At 41.4% G+C, this 17,445-nt stretch overlaps 1 protein-coding gene across 4 annotated transcripts in view; it reads left to right on the top strand.

The window, feature by feature from the left end:
* The first annotated feature begins 7,992 nt into the window (after positions 1-7,992).
* Positions 7,993-17,445, top strand: part of ANXA13 (annexin A13) — a 58,240-nt gene continuing 48,787 nt past the window's right edge. For 3 of the 4 annotated variants that reach the window (XM_032758496.2, XM_058444226.1, XM_058444225.1), the window contains exons 1-2: positions 8,000-8,099; positions 9,548-9,670. In XM_032758496.2, coding sequence (XP_032614387.1) covers positions 8,085-8,099; positions 9,548-9,670 — 138 coding nt within the window. In that variant the 5' untranslated portion in view covers positions 8,000-8,084. Of the gene's footprint in view, positions 8,100-9,547; positions 9,671-17,445 lie in introns of all 4 variants that reach the window. The other variant, XM_032758497.2, reaches the window with a different exon arrangement.

Below are 17,445 nucleotides of genomic sequence, written 5' to 3'. Positions count from 1 at the left end.
TTCCTCCACCTCCCTCTCAACTCTTCCTTTGGGGCTCTCTGGGCACCTCAGCTTCCATGTGTCTTGCCTAGAGCAGCTCCTTCTCTGATTTTCCTGTCTCTGAAGATGCCTACACAAAAATCCCAGTCACTTCAGCTTGAAACCTTGGGTTCTCTTTGATAGCTCCCCCTTGGCCACCATCCTAGTCCAGGCGTTCTCATCAATATTAACTTCTCAACCTCATTTCCATGTCTCCTCGACTCCCTTTGTCCCCTAAACACACCACACTCCTGATCGCCTCCTCATCATTCCCCCAGGGCATTCACCATTTCCTCTGCTGTCTCCATGATGCCTTCCCTACACCCCTTTCCAATTCTTGCCACTCCATACATCCCAGCCTAAAGTCCATGCCCCTACAAAGCCTTTCTTATTCTTTTTGGCCACCATTTCTTCTTTTTCAACTTCTGTGAATTACCTTATTTATAACAGTCATTTGGTGCTTAACTCTATCTTGGCTTCCAATTGCACTTTTTAATATCTTATTCCTCACACATAAATGTGAAGTTCTTGAGGGGCAAGCATTCTGTTTTTTACCTGTCTGTCTTCTGCCTCATGGTGCCTAGCACAGTGCTATAACACCCCACACTTAGCGACCAATACCTGTGCCTTAATGAATGAGTGCTGGGTTCTGAAATTCTGCAGTGTGGGCCCTAAGCAGTGGCTTATCTCCCCAGAGGCATTAACAGTGGAGCACCCCCCCCACCCCCGCCACCCTCCACCAACCAGCAAAGCTCACAATGACAAAGTCCACAGGGTGGAGCAAGTCAGAAGTGGAAATTGCATGAGTGCGCGAGCAGAAGTTGAATGTTGGGTACCTGCAGGTCAGCACAAGAAGACTGACAGAAGGCGGTCCTGGACGTGGAAGCTCCAAAGGGAAGGGCACTTTACTCACCTTTTAGTGTCTCTAATGTCAGGTCTTAGCCTCTGGGGTACCATTTCCGCCTTCTTCTCCCATCCTCATGAACTCTCTCTCTCTCTCTCCTTTCTTTCTCTCTCCTCTTTTCTTTCTCTTTTTGCCCTTCTGTAGTGGACATCTCTTTTTTGGGCAGCCTACCATTACATTCACCCTTTTTTTATTAAGGGCACCCCAATTTTCTCTGGTGACAATCCTTCCCCTACTCTCAGTCCACGTGGTTTGGGTGGGATTGACTTCTCACACAGCTCTAGAGGAGGACATGAAATCTGGTACTCACAGCCTGCCCCCACCCCAGCTATGGTGACAAGTTCAGAGATGAGGATGAATCCCAACGTGAGCCAGAGAATCATACCAGGTTCTGTATTCAAACTTATGGGGAAAAGAAGCTCTCATTTCCTTTTCACTAGTTTTGGAATTTTTAAGGATGAAAACGTTGATCCGCAAGCCAATATCTTGCCTTTGAAATGTGGAATCTCTTTGAGAGGGGGGAAAGAAGCCCTGAGAGATGGAGAGAGACAGTGGGTCTCCAGGATATATTTCGAGTAGCTGGATCCAGTTATGCCTGAAGCTAGCGCATTTTCCAATTATGTGAGCCAAAAATTCAATTGTTTGCTTAAGTGTTGTGAGTCAAGTTTTCAGTCACATGCAACCTACCTTCCTAAACCGGAAGTGTTCATGGTAAATGTAGAGATGAAGCCCAACTGCTCTATTTACATAGTACAAAGCCAAGGACTAGACAGAGTGAGTGACTCTGATGTGATCACACACGTAAGTTGTAGCAGAGACCACCCTAAATCCAGGGGGCTTTGCTGTCCCAGGACTGTGGTTTTTCTGCCATAAAATACAACATTAAATTAAGATACGGTTTTGCACACATGGGTGTTTCGTTTCCCCAACTAGAGCATAGCATCTAAGAGGGTGGGGTGAGAGCTGTGTCCTGTATTTTTCCCATTCCCTGTAACTCTGCATAGTGTCTTGTACGTGGGAAATGTACAATCAGTATTTGTTAACACACCCATGAGCTTCAGGTGGCATTTTGTTCTATGTTATTTTTATTTTTGTACATGCAAGATGAAATGTGTGACTTTCAGGGTTTTTACTACTGGGAAGATATAGGAGTATACTTTCAGCGACTCTAATCATTTCCTGCAGATTTCAGTCTTTTCATCTTAGTCAAGCAATAACTTTTATAAAGTAGGCATTATATGAAGACACGGTGGGAATTTGTTAAGCAATTTATTAACTAATGGGGCGAGGGGAGACTATGCACAGACATGACAGAAATCCTAACATTTTTGCTTTTTCTATGTGGAAGAAAGTATCTGTCCAAAAATCAACTATAATTTGGGGGTTTTAGCTAAATTACACTACATAAATAAAATACTATGAATTCTCCCCGCAGAAAGAAAAATCAAGCAAGTGTTCAGCATTTAGAAAATAAACATTTATGTGCTTTTGTTATTTTAATTAATATTGCATGACTATAAGAGAATATGAAATACTTGTAGTCTTAATATCTATAATATAATATTTTCCCCAAAGTATTTCTAAATGGAAATTTTATTAAATGCAAATTATACAGCATAATGCAGTTGCTGTGATTCTCACAGCAATCAATGAGCTTTTTGCTTTCTGTTTAAGGTGTTTTAGTTTCCTAGGGCTGTCATAACAAAGTGTCACAAACTGGTGGCTTAAGTCAACAGAAATTTATTGTCTCACAGTTCTGGAGGAGAGAAGTTGAAAATCAAGGACCAGCCTGAGCAACATAGCAAGACCCCAGTCTTGAACTCCTGACCTCAAATGATCTCCCTGCCTCAGCCTCCCAAAGTGCTGGGATTACAGGCATGAGCCACCATGCCCGGCCAAGACTCCAGTCTCTTTTTTTTTTTTTTTTGAGACAGAGTCTCACTCTGTCGCCCAGGCCGGAGTGCAGTGGCGCGATCTTGGCTCACTGCAAGCTCCGCCTCCCGCAAGACCCCTGTCCCTACAAAAAAACTGTTTGGAAAATTAGCCAGGTGTGGTGATGCACGCCTGTAGTCCCAGCTACTTGTGTGGCAGAGGGCTGAGGCTGGAGGATCACCTGAGCCCAGGAGTTCAAGGATGCAGTGAGCTATGACTGTACCACTGCACTCCAGCCTGGATGACAGTGAGACTCTGTCTCAAAAAAAAAAAAAAGTCCAAAATCAAGGTGTTGGCAGGAATGTGCTCCCTCTGAAACCTGCAGGGGAAAATCCTTTCTCTCCTCTTCCTGGCTTCTTGTGGTTGCTGGCAGTCCTTGGCGTTCCCTGGCTTGCAGCCGTAGCATGCCCCTCTCTGCCTCCATTGCCACATGGCCTTCTCCCTGTGTGCCTGTGTCTTCATATCGCATTTCCCCCTTCTTCTACAGACATCCATGCAACCATTCTGTTTTTCACTTTCAGTACAGTATTCAATAAATTACATGAGATATTCAACACTTCATTATAAAATAGGCTTTGCGTTAGATGATTTTGCCCATCTATACACTAATGTAAGTGTTCTACGCATGTTTAAGGTAGACTAGGCTAAGTGACGATGTTCAGTAAATTAGGTGTGCTCAATGCATTTCCAACTTAACGATATTTTCAATTTATGATGAGTTTATCAGATGTAACCCCATTGTACTATAAGTTGAGGAGCATCCTGCAGTATAGAATCTCATCCCACGATTCTTTCTACTAACTAGCAGGCTGATGGTGGGTGAGATATAGTCACTTTCCAGGACCAGAATTTCCCAATATCTAAATGAAGGAGTTGGTCCAAGTGATTTGTCTCTTCTGGTCCCACTTGTGCATTTACACATTCTCCATCTTTCGTACTTTTCCAATTGCTGCAATTAAGCTCATAGCATTGCAACTTCAGATTTTACAGACTTTTAAGACCTGGGAGCACCACAAAAGTTCATAAACTCTTGGTCCGCTGATAGAGCCAGTCATAGAAGGAAGGTGGGAGAGGCAGAAGGTCTCCCACCTTTCAAGGGGAGTGGGACACCGTTGGCTTGAGGACTGGACAATTCTTTGCTGTGTGGGATTGTCCCATGCAGTGCAGGATTTTTATTATCCCTGGGCTGGGCTCCAGTCCCCACTCCACCACTCATTATGGCCACCCAAATACTCCCACACACATTGCCAGCTGCCCTATCGGTGGGCAACATCATGACTTTGAGAACCAAAATCAAAGAGATATAAAAATTAGATGTAGCCCAGTTGACTAGAGGAACCTATTGCACAGCACCTGTTATAATTTATGATCACTAAATATTTACAACAATACAAAAAGCCCTCCCACCTGTCTTGTGCCTTCTCTTCACCCAGATCGTGTCTTCCCACTCTTCCTTCCCAGAGAGTTTCCTCCTTCTCCCCTCTGGGCCTCCAAGCATGCATCCTTCCAGAAATGGCCTGAGGTCACAGGAATGTTCCTTCCTTCCCCACTGCTGCTGTTGCTGGTAATTATCCCAGCCACCTTCCTAAGTACCCAGCCACATGAGGAAGGAGAAAATGAGTGACACTAGGGATAGCACCATCTATGTCAAATCAAAACCTGGCTATGGTCAAATCTAAATAATCAATAGGGGTCTACACTGGTAGTGATGTTGAAAAGTAAAAAGACACTTCCGCCTCTCAGCTGTCTATCTTTCACATGGAGCCATAAACTGTATCTCTTCCTTAACTAGGCATTTCCTGTGCTCAGTAACTCAGCACCCTTGAACAGCACTTATCTCTATAATGAGCATTGCACATCAAATTGCCCTGCCCCTTGTGACCTCTGAGATGTCACTACTCAGGGGTCCCTGAAGGACGTGGTTAATGACACAGAGGTGGGGCACAGAGGACGTGGCCTTGAGAAGTCTGGGCTGGCAAAAGGAGACAGAGGACAATAAAATAAAAACTCAACACTAAAGAAAAAATAATAGTGAGTGTTCGAAGTAGTGGTCATTAACCTATGTCTTCTTCTCTTCTCCCTCATTCTGCTGTCAATTCCTGGAGGAGAGTTTGTCTTGCCCACCACTATATTTCCACACCCAGCACCCTGTGTGGCACCCAATAGTCTCTAGTCTCATTGACATCTTTTATTTTCTCCAATTCACAAAGCTCTTTCCTATTTTGAGCCTTAGCACAAGCTAAGAACATCCAACTTGGAGCACTTTCTCTTTTTAAATGATGAACTCCTTCTTTTAATTCACAGCTTCAGTGTGAGCTCCTTGAAGAACCCTTTCTCCATTTAAAGCAAAGTACACACGCACATACCCTTATGTGCACACACACACGGGTTAGTCTTTATTCTACCATCCTGTTTATCTTCTCCATAGCCCATATGACAATTTATAATTATTTATTTGTTTGTTTCTTGTGTAGAAATTTGGCTGCAAGTTCTAGGAAGGGAAAATCCATATCCATCCTGTCCGTCTTTCCAACAATTAGCACATCCAAGGCACTCAACAGATAATAGTTTAAAGAACAAAATAATAAATATATAAAATCAGAATTTAATAAACCTATACAAAATTTTAATTCTATGTTACATAGGAAATTAGCTTTAAATAAAAGTGGCATCTTAGACCAATAGTAGAAAAGTGCATTATCCAATAACTGTCTAGGAGTGACTGAATAACAAAAACTAAGCTGACTCCCTTTGTTATAGTTTGGATGTTTGTCCCCTCCCTATATCCTGTTGAAATGTAATTCTCAATACTGGATGTTGGACCTGGCAGGAGGTGTTGAATCATGGGGGCAGATCCCTCATGAATGGCTCGGTGCCATCCCTCTGGTGATAAGAGGGCTCTTGCTCTGCGTTCACACATGATCAGGTTGTTGAGAAATGTGTGGCCCCTCTGCACTTCCTCTCTTGCTCCTGCTCTTGCCATGTGACATACTGGTTCTCCATCTCTTTCCGCCATAATTGTAAGCTCCCTGAGGCCCTCCAGAAAGGAAGCACCATGCTTCCTACACAGCCTGCAGAACCATATGCCAAAATAAAACCCCTTTTCCTTATAAATTACCCAGTCTCTGGTTCTTTCTTTATAGCCATGAAAGAACAGCCTAACACACCCTTCCTTCCTTAATCTGTATCAAAATCAATTCCAAATGAATCAAAGATATAAGCCTTTAAAAATTAAGCCATTAAAAGAACTTGGAGGAACACTTATGCAAGAAGATTTAAGAATCTTAATGCAGAAATGGTTTTTCTAAGCAAGTCAAAGAATAAAAGACTGATATATTTGAATACATCAGAGCTAATACTTTCTTCACATATATACCCTCAAAACAAACAAAGACAAAAGACAACAAACTGGGGAAAAATAATTGTTACACTTCACAAAGGCCTAGATTTTATTATAAATAAAGTGTTTTACAAACAAATAATGAAAATACTAATAACTCAAAAGAAAAATAAAGACCACAAACAAGCAAACCACAGAAAAAAATACACAAATGGCTTTAAAGAAATGGGATATACAATTTCAAGGATATCAAATGAAAGAAATGTAAATTTAATAAAACACCATGTTTTTATCTTTGAAGTTGGCAGAAATGAAAAAGTTTGACAATATTTAGTGTTAGCCAATATGTAGGGAAAATCACACTGGTATATTCATACAGTGGGAGTGAAATTTTCATTCTTTGAAAGTAAGCCTCATGGATCAGCTGGTCTTTGAGAGTGGTCCAGGATTTTGTCAGTGTGGAGGACAACTTGGCAACAGCTATCAGAATTTTCAGCGCACATAGTCTTTAGCCAGCAATTCTATTCTAAGATTTTATTCTACAGATAAGAAAGCATAGCAAAGATGTGTATGAGATATTCATGCAAAAGACCAAAAACAATCTAAATGACCTTTAACGGTGGACTGATGAAATAAGGTTTGTTTCATATTCATAACAGATGACTACATAGCCACTGAAAAAGAAATGTGCCAGTGTCATATATCTCTTTAGTATATGAAATATACAACCCATGAGACCACTAAATTAAGTGAAATAAGCAAGGCACAAAAAGACAGATATCACATGTTCTCCCTTATATGTGGGAGCTAAAAAATTCGATCACATGAAGGTAGAGAGTGGATAGATGGAGAAAAGAGACTGGAAAGGGTGAGTTGTGGGGGAAGAGGAGAAGTGGGTTAAAGGGTGCAAACACACACTAAGATGGAAGGAATAAATTCAGTGTTGGATAGCAGAGTACGGTGGCTGTACTCAACAGAAATCTACTGTGCTCAGGCAAACACTCTCAATACCCTGACTTGATCACTACTCATTATATATATGTAACAAAATGTCTTACGTACCACATAAGTTTGTACAAATAAAAAAAGAAACATGTTGTAATAACCTTCTCAGAAAAAAAGGAAAGAAAAGAAACATGCAAGGCATGGAACAGAATACATTGTACAAACCCATTTGGTGAGGAAGAAAAGACAAGTTGGATAAAGATAAACAGAGAAGTAGGTAACTAGACAGACGACAGACGGACATAGCTGAATATGCATGGACCACTTCCAGAAGGACTCACAGAAAACCTCTGGGGGAAGGAATAAAGAGGTCAGTAGGCTGACTTTTCATGGGACCTTTTTGTATTATTAGAAACAAATTTACCATCTGCACATATTACTTTTTAAATTCAAAACTCAGTAAAATTTTTTAAATGATCTACTGTAATGCTATGTAGCCTTCAAAAAATTCTCTGTAAGAATAATAATAACAATGTTAGTAAAAAATAGTAAGATTTTTCTATTTGGTTAATGCTTTCATTATTAAAAGGCATAATATTTTAAATGAACGCCCAGAATATGAAAGAATAACTCAACAATTCAGAAGTGAGGCAGGTTTAGTCTTTTAGGTGGGAAGAAGCTATTCAAATTTAAAAGCCTAAACTTTATTTATTGAGAAGTATATTATTTTAAAAACATGGGTACCAAGGAAACTTGGGCAGTCTAAGTTTATCTGTAGCTAGAGCCACTCCCTACCCATCCCCAACAATGTATTCAAATTCAGTGCCAAAAGTTACTTATTAAACACAAGAGATATTATGCCCTGGGGAAAACTGTTGTAAACTTTGCCTGTAGGAGGACTGATCTCTTAATGAAATACAGAAAAACCATCTCAGAAAAAGGAAAATGGGCAATCATCATGTAAGTACTCATTGCCTTTGGGAATTGGTTTTAATTTTGGTTAGCACGTGGAAGAATTTAAACTATAAAACCATGACTGATATTTGTATACTTTATCACTATGATTACCCTTTAATATTGGTTTTAGCAACAGTATACCGTGCTTTTAAAATGCATTGAGGCTGGGTGCGGTGGCTCACGCCTGTACTCCCAGCACTTTGTGAGGCCAAGGTGGGCAGATCACTTGAGGTCAGGAGTTTGAGACCAGCCTGGCCAACATGGTGAAACCCCCTCTCTACTAAAAAAAAAAAAAAGAAAAAAAAAGAAAAGTTAGCTAGGTGTGGTGGCACATGCCTGTAGTCCCAGCTACTCAGGAGGCTGAGGCAGGAGAATCATTTGAACCCGGGAGGCGGAGGTTGCAATAAACCGAGATTGCACCACTGCACTCCAGCCTGGACTACAAGAGTGAAACTCCATCTCAAAAAAAAAAAAAAAAAAAAGCATTGGGAATATATTTTTCCCTCATTGGCCAAAAATCTCTTAAGAGGGGCTAAAGAGAAAGAAGTATGTAAAATAAGGCAGTAAATAGTGCCTTGCAGAGAGCAAATGGTTAATATGTATCTGTAGAATGTATAACTAAAGCTGTTAGTTTGTAGCAAATTTGTATAAAACTTCATAAACTAAGCCCATTCAGAGTTATGTGGGAAAGATAGGTTCATGTTGCAAATATTAATAGACCAAGGTAAATACTCCTGTAAGTCCATACAACTTGGATTGAAAGGTAAAAATATTCCATTATTATTTCTAAACATCCAGATATTTGCAAATATCCATGGAATTGACTTAATATTTTACATTTCTTTTGAAATGTTTAGGCTCCTGAATAGTGTGTCTATAAATAGTTAATGACTAAAAACTGACTAAAACACCACCTTTTGGAACCAACTACACACAAGACAGATCAGAGTTGAATCTTGAATATTTTTTACATTGAAGTATATCTAAAGCTATTCCAATACAAATCTTAATAAGGTTTTGTGTACCTGCTGTAACTTTCCACAGCAAGAATGATATATTTCATGCACACTATGAGCAGAGAATAAAACTCCAAAACTTTCTGTAAACTGTTACTTTGTCTATAAGGTTTTTCCTTCGCTATATATTAAACCTGCACTCAGATGTTTACAAACTTACAAATATCTTCTTAGGAAAGGCATTGTTTTTCAAATCATCTACAAATAGCATTTTCATACCAGCAGAGATTATGAGCCATCCATTCAGTGTATCTTTCAGAGAAACTGAAGCCTGTTTTTCAAATACTTCTGATAGATGCAGAGGACCCCAGGAATAATCAATGGACCCTGCATTCACAGCTTAGGAGGATAATTTTGTCTTTTGAAAGTCAACCCAGGGGGCAGCTGGCCTTTAGGACTGGACCAGCATTTTTATGTATTTTTTTTAATCCTCAGAGCCAGTCGTACACCCTCTCAGAAGGCAGTCAACAGTTGCCCAAAGGGGACACCCAACCCTCGACAGTCGTGCAGCCTCTCAGCCACCCATCACGGAATGGAGAGCCAGAGGCCCCACAGCCTGTAAGCACTTTATTTTCCCTGCAAATCATAGGTATGACCTCTGCTCTGTCATGGGGCCAATATAAGCCCCCAGTGACCTGTCATGTTGGACCCTCCATCAGCCACCAGCCATCATCAGGCATGACTTCCAAGCAGGCAAATTTTTCCCTGCAAAAAGTTTGTTACTGTATTTACAGGTAATGTAAAAATGAACTCTTCTAGGGGCTTAGTTTCTGTTCCCAACAGTGTCTCATTAACAACTCCTTGAAATCAAGCACATGAGGCTACACCAGGACCACTATGACACTGCAGAAAATAGTAAAGGAACTTAACATGTGCACAAAGAATGAATACATGTAAAAAAGTAAATACAAAATCTTTTTAAAGAACAAAAAACTATCCCAAAAATGGCTTAACTTGTTTGCATTAGAAAGTTACTTGAATATGTACAAACAAAACTAGAATGCTGGTGGTTTTGAAACTACACAAGCAAAACAAATATATAAATTAAATGATAATGTTATAAGTCAATGCTGTTTAAATGTATGACATCAACATAGTGTAACAGACAATGTTATTTTGTTGAGGTTAAATGGCTGTGCTCAACATGAAATGGTCCCAATGGCTATAATGCTGGGTTGTTTTTTTTTTGAGTTTTACTTGGTTTTTGTTTTGGTTTGGTTTGTTTTCTGAATCTCAGCAAATCTAAAATATGATGTGGTATGTGACTTCTGAGTTCTTTTATCATATTTCTCTATTGAACCTACTGAGACACTTTTGTTTGTAAGGCTCCTTGTAATGCCGTGGGACCTTCTCTCAGCTCACACACATGGTGTTTCTATTAATTCTCCCTCTGTTCACTCTTCTTTAATCATTAGCCTGCAATAATTGAAGTATGGCTGTTTGGCATATAAACAATCATAAATACAAACACAAATGCAGACATTGAAATCATGAGCTGGGACTTGGTCATCTTGATGATCTAGTATGCTTTATATTAATTTTTAAGTTGTTATCAGCATGAAATACAAAAGACTCCTAGAAAAGTTTTTATTCCCCCAAGAATATGTCCACAGACCAGGACCCATAGATAATTGACAACTATTATTGCAGAGCCAGTAGAATATTGGCCAGGAAATTGCATTTTTCAAGGTACTATCATCTGAAATCCTCATCAATCCTGAAACAAAAATTACTTTTGTGCTATCCTCAATTCTTTTGCCACTATTAATGATTTTTTTGAACCAAAAACCTAGTGTTTGTAACTAACCTATTTGGAGCAGCAGTAACCAAGATACTGGGTCATTATCATTCGCCAAATCACACAATGTTCAAAGAATTTCCTTATCTTGCCAGGCACGGTGGCTCACACTTGTAATCCCAGCACTTTGGGAGGCCGAGGTGGGCGGATCACGAGGTCAGAAGATCGAGACCATGGTGAAACCCCGTCTCTACTAAAAATACAGAAAAAATTAGCCAGGCGTGGTGGCAGGCGCCTGTAGTCCCAGCTACTCAGAAAGGCTGAGGCAGGAGAATGGCGTGAACCCGGGAGGCGGAGCTTGCAGTGAGCCGAGATGGTGCCACTGCACTCCAGCCTCGGTGACAGAGCGAGACTCCGTCTCAAAAAAAAAAAAAAGAAAAAAAAAATTTCCTTATCCTGGAGGACATGTCCTTGTGTCCAGCGAGCTTTGCAGATAGAGTGTACACAGAGAGAAAGATCAGATCTAGCTCAGGTTTAGCTAGATGACTCTTCTATTGTCTGGGTTGTTTTCACAAGAATCGCTATCTAGGGAAAAATACAGAATTGAGATCAATATTAAAATTACTTTACCACTGGAGTGTGGCTATAGGATATGGGCAGAATGACAGAGGGAGGGAGACCTAGTAGAGCCATTGATAAATGTGGAAATAATCACAAACTCAAATGGACTCATGATTTCTGAGAAATTACTTGCAAGTCTAATGAACAGGCAATCGAAAGGACTACAGCCCTGCTACACAAAGTATGGTCCCTGGATTTGTAGCAGCATCCACATTGCCTGGGCACTTGTTAGAAATGCAGATGCTCAGCCCACTCAGACCTATTGAATCATAGTCTGCATTTTAACAGACTCTTCAAGTGATTTTCGGGCACATTAAAATCTTAGAAGCACTGGACTATGAAACGCGTTCTCAAACTTGCCTGCATTGAGATCACCTGAGGAGTTCTAAAAGCCACTGATGCCTAGGTCCCAGCCCTAGAGTCTGAATTATTTGGTCTGGTGGTTGTCCTGGGCATCAGGGTTTGTCAGTGCTTCCCAGGTGGCTCTAATGTGCAGCAGAGTTTGAGAAACACTGGAGTGTAGAATATGGCTAACCTTACAAGAAGAGCTCTGCACACTGGGGACAAAGGCAGATGGTCATTGCACACGCTTATAACTGAAAACCGATTTGTAAATGTTAGAACATCTGTTCAGCAGTCTGCCACGTTGTTTGTGAACATGCCAAGTTTATGACTTGCTTGTGCCAATATTTAGCCAACATAAATATTATCTCCAGTGGAGAACAGTTTGGGACTTGTGGCAGGTGAACACCAGGCGAGCTCAGATGAAGGTGGACCAAGAACACCTGAAAGCTGCATGACAAGTGGGGAAATAGGTCCAGATTCCTGAGAAAAGAAGAGAGGCTCTGGAGGCAGGTAAAATATGGCTGGGAATTTGAAATTAAAGTAAGTATGGTCTTAACCAAGGGTGTGCATTAAACTGTGATCCCAAATCCAGAAGACCCACGGTCAAGCCCTAGCAGAAAGCAGTCTAGATCATTTCAAAAGACTTAAATAAATAAATAAATAAGATCAGGAAATATTACTTTTTTCTGAGACAGCGTCTTGCTCTGTTGCCCAGGCTGGAGTGCAGTGGCACAATTATGGCTGACTGCAGCCTCGACCTCCCTGGTTCAAGCAATCCTTTTACCTCAGACCTCCAAGTAGGTGGGACTACAGGCATGTGCCACCATGCCCAGCTAATTTTTTGTAAAGACAGGTCATCTTATGTTGCCCAGGCTAGTCCCAAACTCCTGAGCTCAAGCGATCCTCCCACCTCAGCCTCCCAAAGTTCTGGGATTACAGGTGTGAGCCACTGCACTTGACCTCAGGGAATCTATTATCCCAGAAAGTTAGTCCTTCAGAATGCCACTGCAAAAGTGTAGGAGGAAGTGAAAAGGGCCTCTGATGTCAAAGCACGACATGCACCAACGCATACCTTCTTCATTTAAAGACAAGTCTCTGAAGGGTAGCTACATTTTAGGTACAATTATGCAACCTTGGCCTTTTGGATATTCTGTCTATGGTGGATACAAAAAAAACCAAAACAGCCATTGTAAGGAGGTGGTAAGAAGTCGGCAGAGGACAGATACACTGATAGAAGGAAGAACATGCTAAATGAAACCTCAACACAAGAATTCTAGAGTCGCGGGAGTCTGGGGCCACTTGGTGCAGGGGAGAGAATCCTGTATGTCCCAGCAGCGTGAGCCCACCTACCAGTGCTACAGCCACAGCAACAGGAACCAAAACTAAAACTCCCAGTGGTGATGGTTGTAACTGGAAGTTTAAATGAGACCTTCTGAAATGTTAATGATAACAACTGACATTTATAAAGTGCTTAGTAGACTGTGAGCTGTTTTGAGGGTATGAACAGTGACCCTGGAAGTTTGAGTCCTTCACGCCACCAAGCACTTCATATGTGTTATGTCATTTGGTCTTCACAACAATCCTATCAGGGAGATACTATTATTAGTCCCCTTTTAAATATGGGGAAAGTAAGGCAAAGAGAGTTTAGGTAAATTGTTCCTAGCTGGACAGCTACTAAGAGGTCAAGCATGGATTTGGATTTAGGCACAAATTTTTAACACTATGCCTTAGGTTCAATAAAGCTTCTTTTTATGCCAAATAGAAGCTTAAGCTATTGGGATTTCTGAAACTGTTGAACTGAATCATCACCTCGTCGTCTCTTTAGCCCCTTCCCTGAGCTTTCTCCAACCCCTGCCCCCCAAGCTGGATTGAATGCTCTTCCTTAAGGCTTCTATAGTTCTCTCTGCATAACTATTACTCCACTCCCACGTGGTTTTAGAACCATCTGGGTTTTTTGTTTTTGTTTTGTGTTTTGAGACAGGGTCTCGCTCTGTTGCACAGGCTGGAGTGCAGTGTCACAATCACTGCTCACTGCAGCCTCAGCCTCTTGGGGTTCTCCTACCTCAGGACCCCCATACCCCCAAGTAGCTGGGACCACAGGCGAGCATGACAACCCCCAGCTACTTTTTAATTTTTTGTAGAGATGGGGGGTCTTCCTATGTTGCTCAGGCTGGTCTAGAACTCCAGGGCTCAAGCAATCCTCCAACCTCAGCCTCCCAAAGTGCTGGGATTACAGGTGCGAGCCACTGCGCCCAACAGAACCACCTGTTCTGTATACCTGCCTCACACTGGACTGATGGTTTCCTGAAGGCAGAATTGTATTTTGTTCACCTATATATCCCCGTCAACAACACAATGCCTGCAGCATGGTAGATGCTTAATAAAATTTGGATAAATTCATCAATGCATTCATTACATTTTCTAAATAAATCTTAAACAAATCAGTGTTTTGCCCAGTTGGAGTTCAAATTCTTATATCTATTTGCATTCCCAAACCAATTCATGTGCAAGGCCCTGTCATCTGTATATTTTTAAACTCCCCAGATGATTCTAACGTATCCAAAGTTGAAAGCCGTGAGTCTAACGTCAGGTATTCTAGTGCAGTAGTTTTCAAATGAGGTCTCCCAGGCCCGCATCATTGGTATAATCTAGGATCTTGTTAGGAATGCAAATTCTGGAGCCCAACCTCAGATCTACAGAATCAGAAACTCTGGAGATGGGATCCAGCAATCTGCACCTTCCACGTAAAACTGATGCATGCTCAAGTATGAGAATGACAGCTGAAGCATAAGCCTTTCCTATGCCCACGCTGGGGCTATGCCTCGGCATTGACTATGGGGAACTCCCACCATTCAACCTGCAGAGATGCCCAGATGATGGCACTGAAACCCAGGTTAGCACCACGCCTTCCTCCCCAGGCTTCTCACCCTGAATGCAGCCTGGAAAACTCCCCCATTCTGCTCCTTTCCCTACCCCACCCAGGCTTCCCTCTCTCCCTGCTGCCATGTAAGATGTGACTTTGCTCCTCTTTCACCTTCTGCCATGACTGTGAAGCCTCCCCAACCATGTGGGACTGTGAGTCCATTAAACTTCTTTCCTTTATAAATTACCCAGTCTGGGGTACGTCTTTATTAGCAGCTTGAAAACGAGCTAATACAGACAACAATCATTGGATTTAGGAAATATTCTAAATCCAGGATGATTTCATTTTGAGATCCTTAACTAATTACATCTACAAAGACTCTCTTTCCGAATAAGGTGAATTCTGTGGCTGTGAGTAGACATGAGTTGGGGTGAGGGGGTGGGGGTGACACTGTTCAACCTAGGACACTAAGGAAATTAGATTTTATTTTCTTAGGCTAGCAGTGATTTTAAACTTCAGCACATTAGAGTTCCTTGGAAGGCTTACTTAAATGGAGAGTTGGGTCCAACCCCCAGAATGTTGATTCAGTAAACACTCTAAGGTGGAGCCTGAGAATCTGCATTTCTGAGTTCCCCGGTGATGTTGATACTACTGGTCTAGGAACTACACTTTCAGAACTGCTGCCTTAGGCATAGGGAAGCCCAAGTCAGAAACAGACAAGGGAGTAACAACTGGAGTGCTGCTTTTAGCTAGACCATGCTGGAAGCTAGTGGAGAAGGGCTTGGAGGGAAACATGACCAGAGGCAAGTCAAGCACTTGGGAAGCAGTGGCCCTGGAGAGAAATGAAGACCCTCTGCCGCCCTCCGCCCTCATCAGCTAAAATAGCAACAATGGAATTGGGGAGAAGAAGGCAGATCAGAGTCAAATGAATATAACTTGCTAAGTGGATGTGAGAGGTGAGGGAAAGGAAGATGACAGAGTGACTCCAGGTGTCTTGTCTAGTTCATGTGCACAGGTGGATGGTGGCACATCCCAGGGATGTAAGGCAGTGACAGATTGAATTTGGTTTGGGGCTCTATAGAGTTTGAGATATCTTTGGGAAGTATGAGTTCACAGTTGTTTTTGTTTGTTTGTTGGACAACTAGTATGTGTTTGATCGAAAGTAGCACACCACAGGACTCACTTTGGCTTAAATAACAAAGACATTTAATTGTCAATTCTAACAGGAGCTCTGAATTAAGATGATTCCAGTGTTGGTTCAGCAGTTCAGTACATCGTTAGGGACCCAAGCCATGTCTGCCTTTCTGTCCTGCCACTCTGGATGTATTAGCAACGTCTCCCCGCCTAGGTGCAAGATAATGGTCATGTGTTCAAGTTAATGATCTTTCAAGATAGTCACAAGCAAGAGGGAAGCAGATAGAGGGAAAAAATACCTTCTTCCTTATGTACCACTCCCCTATCAGGGAGGAAAATCTTTCTGCAAAGCTCCAAGCAGCAGACATCCCTTTCTATCTCACTGGCCAGAACTGGTCAAAAGCCCAACCCAAGACTGGCAAAGAGGAAGAGGAGAGCCTTGAATCATAATTCATCCCTGAGGCTGAACAAATCATCTTCTCATTTCTCTCTCTCTTCTACGAGTTGGCCTCTTTCTCTCCTACTAAAAATAAGCTTTTTCTTTTCCTGATGTGGGAAGCAAAAGGGGCTGGTGAGAGGGAGGCATGGCCATAGATAGTTCAGGCACCAAGAGAACTCCATGGCATCACATAGCTCCAGATTAGCAGCCTCAAGGAAAATCTCTTCTTTCTCTAAGTATCTATGTCAGGGAAGAATTCTGGTTGGCTTGGGTCGTGTACCTACCCTGTGAATAATCATAGTAAGTAAGGTTGGCCTTATCTTTATCATCACCGCTTTCTTATAACTATTATATTTATTAATATTACTACTGCTATTACTACTACCACTACTGATACTAATACTACTAGATGGACAGAAATAGAAGGAGGATGCAAACTTGAAAATCAGATAGAAAGGGAGAAAATAATTCTCTTTCCAAATAATGGGGACTTGGATGGTTGTGGTAGGAATGAAAAGGAAGATAAAATGTTAAAGATAATTTTAAAGAAAGAATTAATGGATTAAAAATTAACTAATTAACTAAAAGAATTAATTTTTTTAGATCCAATGCATAAACTCTTCTACCAGGGGAAAGAATAACATTCATTGTTTTGATACTGATTGAGACAGAAATTTGCTCAAGCAAATTTAGCTATTTTACCTTGTTTCCTTTTCAGCAAATCAGAACTTGTCCACATACTGTTGACTGCATCCTGCTACACAGCACATTCGATGCCGTGAAGGCCCCGCTCAGCCCCCAATATTCTCACTTTTCATTTCTATCTGCCCACTTATCATTGACTCTTGAGGATTCCAGAGTACACTTGCTACCTTTTTTCGTGCAAGTAATGAATCCCAAGTTCATACTCTCATTGAATTGGCAAAAGACTACCTTTGGCAATATAAGAAGGAAATGGATCATTCTTTTCTAATGAGAAACGTGCTTCATTTTTCATAACTCCTGAAGGCATGGTTCCTTTCATGGTTGAGAAATAGCCATCATCTCCCCACAACCACTTTATCCTCCAAGTTCTCTTTTGTTGATGCAATACAGTGGTAATTGGATATCTGGAAGTTTAGCACTCTTCAGAGGTCTCCAACTCCCCAAACAATCTGTGGACAACCTCAAAGCAGACAGTCATTTTCCCCAGG

The sequence above is a fragment of the Hylobates moloch genome, unplaced genomic scaffold (genome assembly GCF_009828535.3).
Source record: "Hylobates moloch isolate HMO894 unplaced genomic scaffold, HMol_V3 SCAFFOLD_9, whole genome shotgun sequence".
Taxonomy (NCBI): domain Eukaryota; kingdom Metazoa; phylum Chordata; class Mammalia; order Primates; family Hylobatidae; genus Hylobates; species Hylobates moloch.
This window is presented reverse-complemented; position numbering and strand designations above follow the sequence as displayed.